This window comes from Panulirus ornatus, chromosome 15, assembly GCF_036320965.1.
Source record: "Panulirus ornatus isolate Po-2019 chromosome 15, ASM3632096v1, whole genome shotgun sequence".
Classification (NCBI taxonomy): Eukaryota; Metazoa; Arthropoda; class Malacostraca; order Decapoda; family Palinuridae; genus Panulirus; species Panulirus ornatus.
This window is the reverse complement of record NC_092238.1, coordinates 2,044,867-2,062,878: the sequence shown is the minus strand read 5'-3', so window position 1 is coordinate 2,062,878 and position 18,012 is coordinate 2,044,867. Positions and strand designations below refer to the sequence as shown.

The following is an 18,012-nucleotide window of genomic DNA, read 5'->3' as shown; positions in this document are numbered from 1 at the left end:
GATTGCTTCGTTATGGTTGCATTTGACATGGTGTACGACCTGGAAAGTGTTATAGTTTAGGCTGGATTAATTGTACCAGTAAGTGTTCTGAAGGCTTTTATTGTTGCTTTTATTTTGATGTTTGTGGAGTGGGGAGAGAATGCCATGTACCATGTGATGCCTAAAATAGCTAAGTTTTGCTTTGCAGGAATGATTGGTAATTTATGCTGATGAGAAGGTGCAGTTTGAATTCATAACACTCAGGTTCATAGGCTGATTGAAGATATCTTTTAAGATGTGGACACTAAGTAAGCCAGTGTTCTAATCAGTTCTGTAAGTATTTTTGTATCTGCATCAAGTTTTGATAAAATACACATCTACCAGGTTTCTGTGAAGGGCCATAGCTAAAACTACCATCCATTTCAGGTTAATGAGAACAAAACGAACAAGTTCATTTTATTATTAAATGGGTTCAGTCACAGTGCAGTTATTCAATAGCTTATTTATATATCAACAGAGAAAAACAAGTGGGAGAACACCACTGCCAAGCTCATTCTGTCTTCCTTGGAATGCTATGGGTAAAATTTGCCAGTACCAGAGGCAACCTTACTTCCACAACACAATTAACTTACTCAAAATACGTATACCTTGATAAGTATTGGCCCACTCTACTGCTTAAAAGGCTTAATTCTCTTCAACAAGTGGAATATTGTTAAAAAGCCACAAGAAATTTACTAGTGCTATGCAAAAAATATAAGAAATATTTTTTCATGTTTCATGTAGTCTTTATTGCATTTCAAAATTTAAAATCATATTGGTAATAAAAATATTTAACATTTACATAATTGCAATGTGCTCCTACCAACAAAAATTCTCACCTGGGCACAAATATGTTTTGTGCTACAAGCAATGATTACTATATATATTCCAAAATATCCGCAACAGCGTACACAAAATAACTCTTGGTCACGAGTTGGTCACCCTGGCTGGACTCCAACCTTCATTAAGGAACAGAGAAAATCTCTCTCAACAAATGTGACATTCAAGTTTTTGTTGAACTAATGAATTTCTCAAGTCTGGTAAAAGTTCTGCCAATCCAAAGTAGGTATTTCATTCTACAACTTTGAAGACTGCAATATAAATATTGTACACCATCATTTATTCAGTTTAAGAAAAAGTGCTCACACACAATTCATAATGAAATACAACATATCAAAAAAAAAAAACTCATTCTTTAGTGCTAATTTACATCATGCAAGAAGTCTTTAACTTAAGGGAAAAACTATTACCACTCTACAGCTAGGACTCATTGGAACTTACAAGATGCCAAATAAAAATACATGGTAGCCCTCAACCAATGTCACATGATTATATAAAATGTGAACAGTCTGTAATACAATTATGCTACTAGTCCACTCAAAACATTAGTTCAGAATGAATGAGAATGTAAGGCTCCAAGATCCCAAGGTCACCCTTTCTAATTTATAAATTTACCATCATTAGTTATCATCAGCATACACTTAAGTCCCATTTATCCAGATCAATTAGGGCTGGATCCAATCCAGTCAGGTGAGTTTTCCAGTTAATCGAGTATTTAGATTTTTACTACAAAATATGAAAGATAACTTGCTGATAACCACAAGGAAAATGGAACACGATAAGTTCCCAAGTGCGCTTTCCGGTAATGATCAAATCATCAGGGGAGATACAAGAATGAGATAGAAAACGTAGAAAAGTCAATTGATATACAAGGAAGAGACATAGCTACGATTCCACTGGTAACCAAGTGTTACCAGATGGTTACCATCCAATACCACTTGTTTACCAATGGCATCTTAGCTACATCTTTTCTTTGTATATCAACCAACTGTTCTACTTCTTGTATCTCTGTGACCATCCAGTAACACTTGTTTCATCTCTTCCTTGTATAATAACTGACTGTTCTATGTCTTCGTCTCATTCTTGTATCTCCCCTGACGATGTGATTACTACACAAAAAGTGCACTTGGGAACTAATCACGCTTCATTTTCCTCATGATTATCAGCAAACAGTAGATCACATACACCAATGTGACCTCTTGCAACATGAAAGATAATATGCATTCTTGCACAATCAAAAATGTTTATGCTAAACTTGCTAACAAAATATTGCACTAAACATTGAGTATGCATCATATAAAATACAATATCATTAAATTAACTCTGCTTACCACATGTGTATCGAGAAGTAAGTAAGCCAGGCAAAAGTAATGCATCAGCAGGAGATGGGGGGGGGGAGAGAGAGAGAGAGAGAGAGAGAGAGAGAGAGAGAGAGAGAGAGAGAGAGAGAGAGAGAGAGAGAGAGAGCTAAGGAAGTGGGTATAGTGTTGCTATGGCCAAATACAAAGTTTTGGATTTTAAATGACAGGTAAACTTTTTTTTTTTAAGTTAAGGTTATCAAGAGAACAGTGAGGCGCTTATGGATTATGAACATTTCTATCTATCTATATATCTCTGATGCCTGTTCCCACTAGGAAATCCCTCACTGAAGTGGCCATGACAAAAGTGTCTCCATAACTAGTGAACATGTGCGAATCTTTTATACTTCAGTAAACATACTCACTCATATACAGACAGACAAAGAAAAACAAAACATACAAATAATAGGGAAATGGAATAATATGACTGAAGACATGGTTAATGGAGACATCATACAGATATCTAAATTGTACGATAGTAAAGAATGTTCAAGAGATGGGGACCCATGAGTACAAAACGTCTCATACAGTACAAATAGGCACTTTCCCATGATGAAAAGAACTTTTACTGTATCAGAACCCCCCCCCCCCTACTTTAAAGATAGGTAATCACAATAACTTACTGACATACAGTACAGACAAGCATGATCAGATATACATTCATAAGTTACAAAAAAGTGTATGCTGGCTATATAGACAGTCCTCACTTAACACAGCAGCTGTATTCCTAGAAAGAGCTTCTTCAAGGGGAAACAAGCAAAACAATTTTTCCCATAGACTTCCATTTTATAAGTCATGATCCATGCCATCATCAAATTTTTTAACTCCATATTACTTAAGAATTCCCAAATAAGATGGTTGTGTGACTGTCTTACAGTTATTTACAAAGTAAGCTTTACAGTAGCTTTAGTCCAGTTGTACAACAGTAAAACACATGTGGTACATACTGATGAAAGTGCTAGGCCTAGAACTTTAGCAATGTAAGCTGCTTTCTCACCTGCCTCAATGCACTGCAAAACTTTCAATTTTATTTCCAAGTTAACGCTCTTCCTCTTAGTCTTTGCACCATTACATTTTTTATCACTTATTATGCATCTGAATCTCATTTTGGCTGGGATGGAATCCTGAGAAACATGAAATCTGGGAGAAATAAAGTTCTTGGTTGTTCGCATGGTTCATTACTTATATGAAAAAAAAATACTAATGAGTTTACATAACTGCAATGCAGCCAACTTGTAAGCCTCGCTATGGACCCAATGCACCAGACTGTTTGAAGTTTTAAGTTTCTAGGATACGTTAAGGTATTGATGTGGAATTATACTTCCTATATTCCCAATATAAACCTAAAACAATGGTCCACAAGAAAGAAGATACAAGGGAAAGGGTGCTTACATCACTAAATATTTTAACTTTTACTGCCTGTATACACATCCAGCTGACTTATTGTACCATTCATAGCATACAGAAGTCTCTTCCAAAGAGGAAGGCATAGGGAAAAATTTTGGGAAAAATTTTGCTCCCCTCAATACCTCAAAAAAAAAGTGCATAGCCCTTGATCTGCATGTTGTGAGTACATGGTGACCCACAGAAAATACATAGATTTCTGGATGGATAGCCTAAGTTATGATGAGACCATAATCATCTGTAACAAATGGGGAGGAAAGAGAATAAAATGAGAAATAGGCTAAAGTAATGACTTAGAGAGTGATTTTAGTAAGATTACAGAAGGGGGGAAGGGGAAGGCTAACACCTAGGTTCCCTTAGCCCTCGACTCCGCCGTTGTTCATGTCACAGAAATTAAGAAATAACCGTGCCTAATTATCTCTTATGTAATCCTGAGATGATGGAGGACTTTGGTAACAGATAACTGTAAAGAAATAGAATATTTCTAATGATAATATACTTCCAATACCCTTCCCGCATGTGTCAGCCAGTTTCCCTACTCACTCATTTTTAGCAAGAGTGGCATAATATTTCTAAAATTGTATGTCCTTAACAACCAATGGTGTGTAACAACCAATGGTATGTAATACTAGTCATGCAGTGTAAAAAAGTTCAAGAAAAAGAAAAGACATCTTCATGGCCTTCACCCTCATTAAGTGTCAGACGTGTCAACCATTTACCCCTCCACCATTTCCTCGGCAATGAACCTAGCAAACAAAGGTACTTTTTTTTCCATACATATTCGCCTTTTCCCGCATTAGCTAGGTAGCGTTAAGAACAGAGAACTGAGCCTTAGAGAGAATATTCTTACTTGGCCCCCTTCTGCCCCTCCTTTTGGAAAATTAGAAGAAAAGGTATTTACGTACGTATTTTTTCATACTTTTCCATGCTAATCTATATATTCGAAAAGGTATTATCAACTCTACCTTATTTCATTTACCATTATCATTATTATCATAATTCCTTTTCTGCACTTTAACTAAACTTTCTAGACCATCCCTGTCATTTAGGGTTAGAATGTGGGCTTTATACTTTACACACTCGGCACTTCATTTATCACTGGTTCTTCAACAAAACAATAGTGATGAGTTACGAGCAGCATGTATACTAAATTGGATCAGGGATGCGAGCAAATGAGGGCTTTCTTCATCCGTTTCTGGCACTATCACATATACAGTTAACACTGCACAAGTATGAAAGAAAAAATAAAATGCTACCTCAACTGAATCAGGTCATTAATATCTCAATAACTTTATAACAAAACTACTTAAAGTAGGAACTACCAGTAAATAAGTTTAAAAGCTGTATGACAATAAAGGCAGTTCAAGATATGGGTCCCAATGAATGCAGAATGCCCTACCCTTATTGTACATAAAGGCAAATGAACATATACTTTCTAAATGGGATAGAAAAACAGTAAAAACCTATCAAACTACTACTTAACTAACAAGACAGCTTGCTGACCTACATTAGCAAGGAAACAAATTATATATCTATAGTTCCTTATGGTCCATACTCATCTGCCAAACAAATGTGATACAACCTTTGTAATGAGCACATTCAAGGTTATGAACCTGAATATATGAAATCTAAAATTCATTGTTTGCTTCTGCACTAATTTACATTCTACTGTTTTTAATCTTTTTCATGACTGACTGTCGCTACCCTTGTTAGCGAAGGTAGTGCCAGAAAATGAAGATGGGCTGCATTCGCTCACATCCATTCTCAGTCATGTGTACTGCACCAAAACCACAGCGACCTACCCACAACCAGGCCATACAGGCCATGGCTGCTTCACATGCCCTGGTTCAATCCATCGACAGCACATTGGCCCATGTATACCTGAATTTTCTTTGAGTTTTGTTCTACTATTACAAAATTTTGACCCCTGTATACCTAAATTTTCTTTGAGTTTTTGTTCTATTATTACAAAATTTTGATAACTTTTCAGCAAATTCAAGTATAAACCACAACAGCAAGGGAAAATAATCGTCTTACCTTTACTGCTTAAAATATACACTCACTTCCCTAACAAACGATGGTGTCCAAATTCCAGGCTGACCCCAGTACTACAAACAGAGATTAAATGTTTACAATTCCTCTCTCATTTAAGTTTAACTGTTAGTACTTAATACAAACTTACTTTCATTGCATATTTCCTATTACAAACTACTTGACATATTATAAAGTGACTAACCTGGTGTAATCTTACCTACAAAAACGTATTATGAGATTCTGCCTGGGGCAAGGCTTGCGCACAGTGCTCACCATTCATCTGGTTTGTTTCAAGATGCTGTCGTCTTCAGCAATTCCACATTGTCAATAACTGTCTATTTTTGGTTGATCAGAAACCTGCAGCCATCTATCTAATTTTCTTTCGAAGCTTTAATGCTACAGTCTTGTATTGCATTCGTTCACTTTCTTCGGGAACATTTTGAAAGATTGTTTGGTCATGTTCTGGATATGAAATACTGTACTTGGTATGCAGTGCTACAATAAATTTAATCAAACTGAGGAAATACAACTGGACACACCTCAGTCAACTGGCATGTACACAGGTTGACCAAAATGTTTCCACTTTTTTTTTCCGTTCATTCGAAGAATTGGAAGAGTGGGGTCCGGATAACCAGGACTTCAGTGTATCTGGGTGATATAATGTCAGGAGCAATTTTTCCTTGGAGGCTTATGCATTTGCTCTACCTAATGGAAAAGGGAAAAGATAAATTCTTAAGATCAGTAATTACATCCTCAGTAAGAGCAAACAATCTCAAAGATGCTAGCAATGATAAAGACCAGTAGAGTGACATGAACATAAATTTTCCAAAAGCCAGTCCTAACAACAAAACATACTTCTGGATCTGGGCCACTTCACCCAATGAAGTATTTAGTATACAACTAAATCAAATTAGCCCAAAACCCCCTAAAGCAAGTGTGATGAAAATTCTCATATCTAAATATAGAACTAGGCAAGCTATTACTATCAAAATAATATACATTACCCTAAAAAAAACTTACATAATGCAATACTTTGTAAAATATATCAGACAAAGTTAGGAAAACATTCACCATTAAGAATCTAAGAAATTAAGAGATAGACATTTTTTTTCAAAATACTTTGTCGAGCACTTCACTATCATGATTTAAGAGTAATACCTCTGGTAATATAAGTCACAGTACAGTATACATTTTTTGGCACTAACTTTATTCCTTATGAAAAGCTAGCAAGTGCCACAATAAAAGTTTGTCTGAGATGGCGAAATGCAACCAAATGTATATCCTGTTAAGTGTGCATTTTCATAAAACTTACATGCTGTGATTTTCAATAATACGAGGGCAAGACAGTGATTACAACTGTATGTGGTCATAAGCTTTATAAAAAATTTAAATCAAGGATTACACAAATTTTCCTACAATATCAATTCTTGCATAAGTACTGAAAGGAAGTAATAACTATGGTCCTAGGGTCAAAATATCATGTAGCATACATTTTCACATATTAAACTACCTTACCTTGGCCTTGATATGCCAATATGTGGCCAGTAGTAGCCTAAATACATCATCAGGGCTCTGAAGAAAGCCCACTATAAGAAAAACCTTTTTCAGTGCAAAATTACCAAATAAGCAATTTGCACCAAAACTTTCATTTGTGCAGTAAATGGTTGTGTCAACAGCACATCATCCCTTTTAGGACTAGCTACTACCACCTATTTCATCAGGCCCCTTCTACCTCTGTCTCTGTTCATTTTGATGTGATGCACTTCCATTAAAGCTTTTCAAAAGCTTACAATGAATAAATTACTCCCTTTTTATGAAACTGAGAAATTATTTAAGGTGACAGCTTCTTATAAGTAGCAATCTGGATGAGAAGAGAGAGCTTATACAGTAGCTCCTGTTCATCCTTGATATGCTGTTGCATCCAACATGACAAAACTTTTAGCACCATCTTGGCCACTCACTCAGCTATTATGAGATGACCAATGTTAACAAAATGAACAGAATCAATAATTTATAACTTTCACAGTACATCTAATGATATGGAATGCAATTTTTTACTGTGAAAACCTCAAACCAAAGATCTGTGTTCGTTTTGTAGACAAATGCCTGATACCCTTACATATTCTTTGACTAAATTTAATCCAAATTCAAATATGTACCCTGACTGGTAAATATCATGTAACTGCAAGTTGGTTTCATGGCCCATTTTCCAGTCTGCACCACAGGGAATTTGAGCTTTGAGGAAAAGTTAAAAAGAAATTGAAATTAACTAGTATTATACCTACATAATAAAACTGGTGTACAAAAATAGGACGAATACTACAGAAGATTGATGAAACAGTGTGAGGAAAGATGCTACATAAAATCATATGCCTTTATCCATCACTTTGTTAATGATATTAGTTGATAAATAACAGGTGCCATTTACTTGAAATAAGTCATTATACCATCTTCATTTTCATAATGATCCTGTGATAAAAATATCATTTTACTGGATAAAAGAAATTTTGCACCATATAAATTCATTCTTAGTATTTTACATGGTAGTGGTGCAGAGGTAATCAATTTCAAATTCTTGTCCATTCAATGTAATCTTCTCAACAGGAGGACTTTCGCATTCTTCTGGTTCAATCACATTTGCTATAAAATATGGTTATAAAGATCTTGGAAGCCTTAATACACTGCAACTGGTTTATTAAAAATAGCATACACTAAGGGTGCTGCAATACCCGTACACTGTATAATTTCTTTACCGCTTTTCAAGATTTAAATTGCTTGAACAATAACTAAGTTCATCACTTCAAAATTCATGTCACTGTCATGTCACAATTTACCATACCTGATACCTCCACACCACAACTGTGCAGGCTCTGGTTGTACGCAGTTACCATAGCTAGTCTAAGCAACACACCTGTGCCTAACACTATCTCTATATCTAACACAATAATGCCTTCAGAACTGATAATCTCTATTACAAAATAGTACTTAATGGAATATCAAACTTTAAGTTATACAATAATTTAAAAATTAACATAAAAGAATGCCAATATGAAGTTTAGTGACAAATTAGTCATCAAACACCTACAAATACAGGGACCTGGTCAAAATCATCTTAAGTTACCAATTATACTGGATCAAAATTAAACACAAAGCATAAGCCACAAGTTGAAAAAAAAAATCAAAAGGAATTCTGAGCCAATTTCTGAAATGCCCTGGGATTTATAAAAACATAGATGCACAATCACATACTTTTCAGTTGTTCATCTACTTATCTTCAAGCTTTAAGTGCTTGATTCACCCCAAGTAGATGGAGATGAAGATAAGAACACTAACAACCTACATACCGGCAGGTCACTCTTCTGGTGCAGTATATATTTTTTTTATATATATATATATATATATATTAGGGATGTGGTTAAGTTCTGGACAACCCTCACCTAATGCATATTCCAAAACTTCATACAAAACTCTGGGGAAACAATATAAGGGTGGACTACAAGAATGAAAAATCTGATCATGATGTATTACACAGCATGTACATAAATAGGATATCACCATTTTCCAAATCATCATAATCATCACAGGCACTAATATATCATCTTCTCCACTTAAACCTTGAGTCATTAAAGTCTTACTTAATAAATGCTGCAAAGACTGACCACATCATGTCATTGGCATTGGGCTTTGCAGCTTCTACATCCAGGTCAAGATCCAGGAGATCTCGTACACGCTTCATGGCAACCTTAACAGCAATGAAACAAAAATTAGATTACAATAGATACATAGTACACTGTTACAAATTATTAACTAGTGATAGGGATATAATGAAAGCATATGACTGTGATAAATTCTAAAAGCTGTGAAGTAAACTGAGAAACAGTCATTGAAAATCAGGAAATTTTTTTTAAATTAGCCTGTAGGGTGTAATGGTTAGGATCACATCCAGAAAAAGCACAGCAGTACAAAGAATAAGTACGACAAAATGACAACAGACCCAGTTTTCAATAGATGGACCAAACAATGTTGGCAAGAAATCTAATGTATCCTTTAAGAAATTCTGATTAAAAAATACAAAACAAAACAATTAACTTCAATATTTAATGCTCAGATATCAACATTCACACTAAATATACATAAATGCAAATGAACAACAGGGGACTATAAAGCTTATCACTGTTACACACAAGAGCATTTAGCGTCATCTACAAGCTATTACAATTAACATTATTATATATTATACCCCAAGGTCCCTTTTATAGACTTCCTACAGTTCTCAGGTTGCAATATAATCAAAAGCAGAGAAATCATGGACTCATTTGAAGCAATAAGTAACTCAATGAGACTATACTGCCTTACGTAAGCTTATGATGATGCAGCCTCAATGAATGTGACTTCATTCACAGTCTAACCTTAAGTAGGCAGAGTCAGTGACATCAAACACACACACACAAGTATATAAAATAGGAGGGACACATCTACCTTACTCTGTAAAATCTAATCTACATTCATGCCTCACAGCCATACAACACTGTTTGGACTACTAAACCTTCAAACATACCAAATTTCACCCAACCAGATAGGAACCCTCTTTCTAAACATTCCTTAATGCTTCCAAAACCTTTGCCTTTAAAACTCCACTTACATGTCTCCATTCAGTCATGTACACTCCCAGCTATTTAAAACATCCCACTTCCTCCAAGTTTTCTCCATTCATACTCACACCCCAACTAACCTCTCTCTCTCCGAAGCAAAACCTAACAATCTTCCTTTTATTCACATTTACTCTCAAGCTAACCCTTCAAATGCTCTCCAAAACTCAGTCACCAACTTCTGCAGTTTCTCGCTCAAATTTGCCAACAATGCTGAACCATCAATAAACAACAACTGAGTCACTTCCCAGGCCCTCCTCACTCCCTACAGACTCCATACCTGCCCATCTTTCCAAGATCTTGCATTTACCTCCTTCTACCCAATCCATAAACAAAGCAAACTGCAACAGTGACATTATATGCCCGGGACAGACCCATTATCACCCAGAACCACTCACTATTTCCGACCATGCAAAAGCATGCTTGGAGGAGAGACTGCATATATTACCTTAAGGGATGATGATATGGCAAACTGGATACTAAAAGATATTCATCTAGGACAAGTTTACATTAATTCTTCTACACACCTTTTGAGAAGCACTGAGATCAAGGCTCATGAAAATTAAAAGGAGATGGGAGGGCTACCTTGGCAGGCGTCTAGGTAAAGGAGCTCAAAAGAAAAATCTAAATGGGTATCACGAAAGCCATAAATGTCTTGCCTCATAGTCATCATCAGAAAGTGGAGCAAAAGCATTTTCAAGGACATCTGATGCATGCGCAAGGTAGATGAGTGACAATACTCGTCGGTCCATCCTCTGTGGGTCACCTACCCATCGGCTCAGCACACTGTCTTGTACCTAGATGATGTAATATGATGTAAAGTTCTAAATACGCATGTTAATCAGAGAACTGTTTGTAGCAAATATGCAAAGATGACTGGCATGAGAGAGAAATAAATGAGGACAGTGATCATATTAATGCACTAATACCTTTCATAAATTACATAACTTGCCAAGATTATGTGAGAAAGGTGAATGGTGGTGAAATATTCTTATTTCTTTCAATACCCTTCCTAAACTTACATTGATACTTGTACCATCTTAACTGATAAAGAAATTCACTTACCTTTTTTACAAGTTTTGCCTTGGTTACATTATCTGTGAGGGGGTGAGTGGTCATGTCAAACACTAGAAAATTCTGTTTTTCTGTTGTAAGAACCCCCTTTTCCACCATGTTCTTGGCTAAGCGTTCTCGCACATTGCGGAGCTGGTAACGTAGCTTGAGTGGGTTCCAAGACTCACCTGTATTGGAACAGGAAAAATTCATCAACACTGTATACAGTATTTCATACTTCAGCATTTTTTTCTTTGGCTACTTTCACAATGCAGCTCCTTTCCTAATGCAAAATGATATCTTTCACTTCCCATTCCAATGTGAAATTGAAAAAATAAAGTAAAATCAAGTACAATATAGCATTTATTTCAACCCTTGAATGCTGGAAGTCATCACATGAGAGATTTGCATAGTCAGCACTATGAGTCATTACAAGAGAGCTATTTTTCACAATTATGAACCCCTCCCCATATTTTGATATTTGTATGGCTACTATAGGTGCTCATTACAAAGACTAACACTCTCTAGCTTCATGAATAAAGCACAAAAACCATCCACAACTAGCCTGAATGACTACCCCAGGTTTATCTTAACTTATTGGTGTTTGATCTGCCCACTGACAGCACAGTGCCCTCCATACACCACACTGATCCAACTCATTCTATCCCATCCAATCCTCTTGCTCACAAAAGTACCACTACAGGCTATTAAGACTAATCATTAAACTCTGCTTAATCAATCACTTTTCTTACCTGAAAGAAATTCAATCCATGATTGTACAGTTTCAGATGGGTCTGTATCTTTAATGTGTTTTAGTGCCTCATCTAAGAGTACATCACCAGTTGGCTGGTCAGAACGCAATATCACCTGCAGAAAGTCTATCTGAGTAAATCAGTTATTTAATCCTTCCTAAATAGTAAAGTACGTAGGTAAAGATGATAATACTTTCCCAATGACTTGAAGCAGTATTGTGAAGAATTATAAGGTGATATGACATCTTATAATAGTACAGGGTACAAATGAAATATGTGCTTTTGAAGACAAGTCATTAACTAACAAATAGTAATTTCCTGTGGCTATGTCCATGCACAGTAATTACTGAGCTGGTCTATTGATAAGGAGGTAGTCTCTCAGAGCTATAGAAATAAATGTTCATTCTTCTAGGCAAGTTCCTTTATCTGCAGAAAACAATAAAATGTCATTCAATATATCAGCAAAAGAGAAGTTGCAATTAATGAGGTAAGGGCTAAATGCGAGAGACATAAAGACATTATTCTCATTTCTAACCCACACTAAACTTTTCCTAAATGGTTATAAGATCTTTTTATGCAATGATACAGGAGTCTGACATTAAGAAATAGCTTCCCTCGTTTCAACAACATCAAACCATTTTTCAATGTCTTTAAGAATCTTTTGAGAAGGAAATATAACATTTAGTGCAATTACTATAATCATTATGTACTTTTTTTTTTTTAATTTTTTTTTTTTTAATTTTCCAAAAGAAGGAACAGAGAATTCGGCCAGGTGAGGGTATTCCCTCAAAGGCCCAGTCCTCTGTTCTTAACGCTACCTCGCTAATGCGGGAAATGGCGAATAGTTTGAAAGAAAAGAAAGATTATGTACTTTTCACCAAAATATGACTAAGGAATACTGTTGTGAATAACTGGAAAAGGACATCTAGATCTGTTTATCAATGACTTAGAAACTTCTGTTTCTCACTGAAAAACTTTAAACTGCTCTTAATACTGTAAATGTACCTTACGATTCAGAAGAGACTTGCGTCGCAACCCAGCCTTTTCCAGTTCTATTCTACCTCGCAGTGCAAGCTCTATCAAGATGCACCCACGAAGACCTGAAGATATGCAGTCATTCCAGAAGCTTGTATATCCCTGTGGTAAAATTGAATTACATGACTGTGCTAAAAAAAAAAAAACTATCAGGTACACCTTGCAATATAAGCATGCATGGTTTTTAGAACAGCAACATACAATTTTAATTTCAATAAATCAACCTACAATTATCATAACATTCTGGTTACCAAATCTTACTCATTTTGCTACCAAATGAGTATGGTTGAATCTAGAACTCTTTTTTTTTTTAATCAACTGGAAAAACATGAGAATCAGTGATGACTGTAAGCAATTCAAATACACTTGTTTTGAGGATGAAATAAACATCATGCATATTCCGAGTAAGGCCCAAGTCTCAAGTGAGTTACCACTGTGCAAACTTTATCATTATTTCATACTGTTGGTCTTAGTTTGCTATTATATCAGCCACTAAGTGAAGTTTAAAAGGTTCTGTTAATATTTTTCACACAATGCTTAGCGTTGCTGACCGTTATGCATTTAAGGGCCACCCAGGGTAGAGCCAGCATAGGTCTGAATCCTAACTGTGACAGTCAGTCTGCAGTCAATCCATCTGTTCACCCTCTCCTAGTATAGGGTAGGATATACACGTATATGGCATAACAGACTTGGGCAATCAGTTGCCCATGCCATCTCAATTACCATAAAAACCTAAATAAAAATCCTGTTGTTTGATTCAATATTGTTCAACAGAATATAATATTCAAAATCATCCTCTGCAGCAGTTTCTGTATTCCCTAAACAATCGTTAGCACTGTATAAAAAAAAATGCAATATTCAAAGCTAACAGTGATGCATAACCGAAATGATAAAACACCATCAATTCATCACCTTAACACTTCAAGACAGATATTTATGCAAGCTGAGCAATGTCTTTAAACAAATATCAAAGAAACAAATTTTACACGTCAATTTCAAGGCCTTGCACCTTGGTTTGATGGTAGCCGAGATGGTACTGCACAATAACTTTTCCTCACAGACATGCATCCTCCAGCCATGCCAATGATAAAACATTTTTGCAAGTTTTCTACGAATTGAGCAGCTTTTACCTAGATAAAGAGGACCAGGCAGGTGGCCTTGAATCATTTGATGATGATGTGTCTTTGGATTAGGTGTAAAGAGATTTTACAGACAATAACTACATTAAAAGTTGAAGATGAGGCAGTCTCTTTTTTTCTTAGCAAAAGTGGAAACAGTGTTGCCAGCACCCTCTTGACCTTATTACACCATGTCTGCTGGTGAGACTCGTAGTTTAACATACTCCTACAAACTTGTTCATGAACTTTAGCAGTTTCTCAATCGAATCTGCCACAAGCGATGTATCATCAGCAATCAACAATTGACTCGCCTCCCTAGCTCTTTCTTCCCTCACATACTGCATACTCCCCCCCCCCCACTTCACTCTCTCTTCGAGACTCACATCTATCTCCCTCACCACCCCATCCAAAAACAAAGTGAACCATGATGACATCACACACCCCTATCAAAGACCAACCTTCACTTAGAACCATTCACTCTCCTCTCTTTTTTCTCGTACACAAGCATTACATCCTTGATAAAAACCTCACTGCTTCTAGTAACTTTCCTCCCACACCGTATATTTCTAAAACCTTCCACAATATATCTCAATCAACCCTATCTTATGCCTTCTACAGATCTACAAATGCCACATACAAATCCATCTGGTTTTCTAAGTATTTCTCACATACATTCTTTAAAGCAAACACATGATCCAAATATCTTCTAACACTCCTGAAACCAACTGCTCCTCTACAATTTGACACTCTGTACATGCCTTCATCCTTTCAATCACAACCCTCCCATACCTCTTGCCATGTATACTCAACAAACTTACACCTTTGTAGTTTGAACACTCACCTTTATCCCCCTTGCTTTTATATACTAACACTATAAATACATTTCACCAACCTTCAGTCACCTCACCAATATCTATGTATACACTGAAAATCTTTACAAACAAGTCAACAATACAGTAATTCCCTTTCTTAATAAATTCAACGGCATACCATCCACTCCGGCCAACATGCCACATTTCAGCTTATATAAGGCTTTCACTATATCTTCTCTCCTCATCCCACTGTACATGACTCTCTTACTTCATATATACATGTTTTCAAAAAATGGAAACAGTGTGACATTCAGCTAGATTCTGATGACCAAGAGGAAGATAATCCTTAATTACTTGATAATGATGGCCTGTCTTTAGAATGTCTGGAGAGCAATTTTAAAGACTTTCAACACCAAAAGTTAAGCAAGTGGAGGCAAGGTTTTATGGCAGAAACGTAAGCAGTGTTTTGAGTGCCCACAGTATCTGACTGGTACAGCTGGTAATCTTATAAACATATGGTTCCGCAGCTATGAAAAAATTATCAATGAATGACAACACAAAAATATTTATCATACAATATAAAACAATGATTTGTAATCACTTCTTTTGTGTAAATAAAAAAATACAAAGCTAGTTCAGAGGTAATTCACTTGATAATCAGGCCTAACTTTTGCATACCTTAGCCCATTGTGCGGTTAAACCTACAAAATCTCCTACATATTATTGCAGTGCATGTAACATGCCAAAAATACTTCTGGTTATTTTTCTTCATTGTTCTTGTTATATGAATATCATGGAACTGTAAGGTAAAATTTCCTTTTTATACAACTTGAAAAATGAGATTTTTGGGGGAGTTGGAAATGATAATTTAATAGGACACTAACGGGTTAAATTTGCAAGAAAAATTACCCCTACTACACTTTTACAATATCAGTATTCTCCACAGTGCACCAACATTGCAGTGACATTCCCGTCAAATTTTTTGGTACCTATAAAATGCAACTTTACCTACTAAATAATAGTTCTTATTACTTATAATCTATCTTAGCTCTGCATCAAACTTAGCCTTGGGAAACGATTACTTATGTTTTGCATGCTTTATACAGTTTACTGTTATTAAAGAGATACCTGTGGTGGCCCATCTATCTCCACATTCATGCTGAAAAATATCATATACAGCAACAGTAGTATATCTGGGCTAATGTGGAATTAACATGTAAGTGGGTAATGAACATAACAAAATCAACAGAACATGTGAAAACCTCGCCAAATCTTCTAGGTAGCTAAGATTCAACTTAGTTCAAATTTATCAAATCCAAACTAAACACCATTCAAGTGGAGCCATATGTATACAAAAGTAAATAAATGCCATCCTCAGCACAAGAATTTTATGTTAGCACTAGAGACTGGTTTTGTTGCATTACACATGACATCTAGAATTGATGTAACCAAAGAAGGCCATTCTTTTCTGTTCCTGCCACTAACTTGCTATATGGAAAAGTGGACAAATATAATACAAAATCTCCTCACTTCAGCTACTTGGTCAGGTTTTAGTTGGATATGTTGACGTTTTACAAGTGTTTTACCTGTTTCTATCTTAACCCCATGCTTTCCCTGATATACATAACCCTCCCTACAATTTAGCCAAAATATGCTCAGACTGCAGCTTTGCAAATCAGTGTATTCTCTAGATGCTACAGAAGTCCTACATATGAAATTCAATAAATATCTGAAGCTAATAATAATGCAGAGCTAAACTAATCTTTTAACCTATACTTCACTCATATCATGACACAGGCCATAAATCATGAGAGAAAGGAAAGACAATAACCAAAGGAAAACCAACAATATTGTATACTGTAAAGTTATGAGATTCACACAACTTTCAGCTTATGTATCAATATGACATACACAGCACATAATATCATCACTGACAGTATGACAAAGATGGCTACAAAAGTATGACAGATATGACTAGGAAAGAGGTGCGTCCCAATTCTGACAGGTGAGTCGGCCACGTCGGTACAATGACCACAGAACCCTGGGGCTAAGCTGCCAACTCTCGCCAATATCTACCTCATTCACGTTCACATTTCCTTCCTCCTCAATTCAATGAATAGCAGAATTAATACAGAGCCACCCTGTATTCACCTCTTTGTCCTTAAGTCCTAGCAGAAGGACTTCTTCCATGAGAGTGAGCCTCGTCTCCTTCGAGTCCCCATCGTCCAGATCGTCGTCACCACTGGAGTGTCTTCTCTTCTCGTCGTCGCTGTCGTTCTGATTCCTCTCTTCCTTATCTCTTTGGACGTTCCTTCGCTGGATGAGCCCGTCTGGTCGATTCATCTTGTCAGGGTTCCATCAATCCACGGAAGAGAGAAGCGTGAAAGGCGTTCCATATATCCACAAAAGAGAGAAATATGAGGGCCGGGAAGTGCCAACTCAACACTCGCTCCCCACCACAGTAAACACTGCCTCGCGACCTTCATACGCATGCTCCCTCCTCCCGATATTTAATTACATATTTTCAAATGTTTCTCATCATATATATCATATTTTTACACATAAAAAATTAACAATAAATAATTTGTATCGGTCTTACCTCGAACAAATTAGACATTAATTGTATTTTCTCTCCAAAACAAGAAAAGTAAGCTTCAGGGCATACACAGAAAACGTATTTCCCTGGTAAGTTCCTCAACCATTTTCTGTTATTTTTCGTTTTATATCCTTCTGATAATACAAAAGGTCATGATAACGGAACAAAAGGTTTACAGTTTCTATATGGATATGAGAAATATAATTCGCACATACCTCGTTAGTTCCACCAATGAATTATTTACTTAATGATTCCAGTTACAAACTAGCGATAACAGGCGTCACAAACTAGCTTACGTGTCTATCATTTTCCTCTCAAACCTATATGCAACAAGGTGAGTATC

The 18,012-nt window shown here is 36.1% G+C and overlaps 1 protein-coding gene across 2 annotated transcripts; it reads right to left on the bottom strand.

Annotated features, from left to right (window-relative positions):
• Nucleotides 1–423: 423 nt before the first annotated feature.
• On the bottom strand, nt 424–17,558 carry sau (Golgi phosphoprotein 3 homolog sauron). 2 transcript variants are annotated; one of them, XM_071670323.1, is made up of 7 exons: nt 17,225–17,558; nt 13,114–13,245; nt 12,109–12,223; nt 11,369–11,544; nt 10,963–11,100; nt 9,290–9,396; nt 424–6,359 (listed from the first exon to the last, which is right to left on the bottom strand). In XM_071670323.1, exons 1-7 carry the CDS (start codon nt 17,414–17,416, stop codon nt 6,356–6,358), a joined length of 864 nt encoding a protein of 287 aa, XP_071526424.1. In that variant the 5' UTR covers nt 17,417–17,558; the 3' UTR covers nt 424–6,355. The 2 variants fall into 2 exon arrangements, with proteins under 2 accessions (XP_071526424.1, XP_071526423.1); XM_071670322.1 differs by lacking the exon at nt 424–6,359 and having other exon boundaries at nt 7,016–9,396.
• Between the last annotated feature and the right edge of the window lie 454 nt (nt 17,559–18,012).

Bases quoted from the DNA above. Each gene is read 5' to 3' on its own strand.
- sau (XM_071670323.1), bottom strand. From the start codon at position 17,416: ATGAATCGACCAGACGGGCTCATCCAGCGAAGGAACGTCCAAAGAGAT. The intron at 11,545-12,108 runs GTAAGAAAAGTG...GTTCCAATACAG, and splicing joins ATGGATTGAATTTCTTTCAG to GTGAGTCTTGGAACCCACTC. The intron at 11,101-11,368 runs GTAAGTGAATTT...TACATCATCTAG, and splicing joins AGGCAAAACTTGTAAAAAAG to GTACAAGACAGTGTGCTGAG.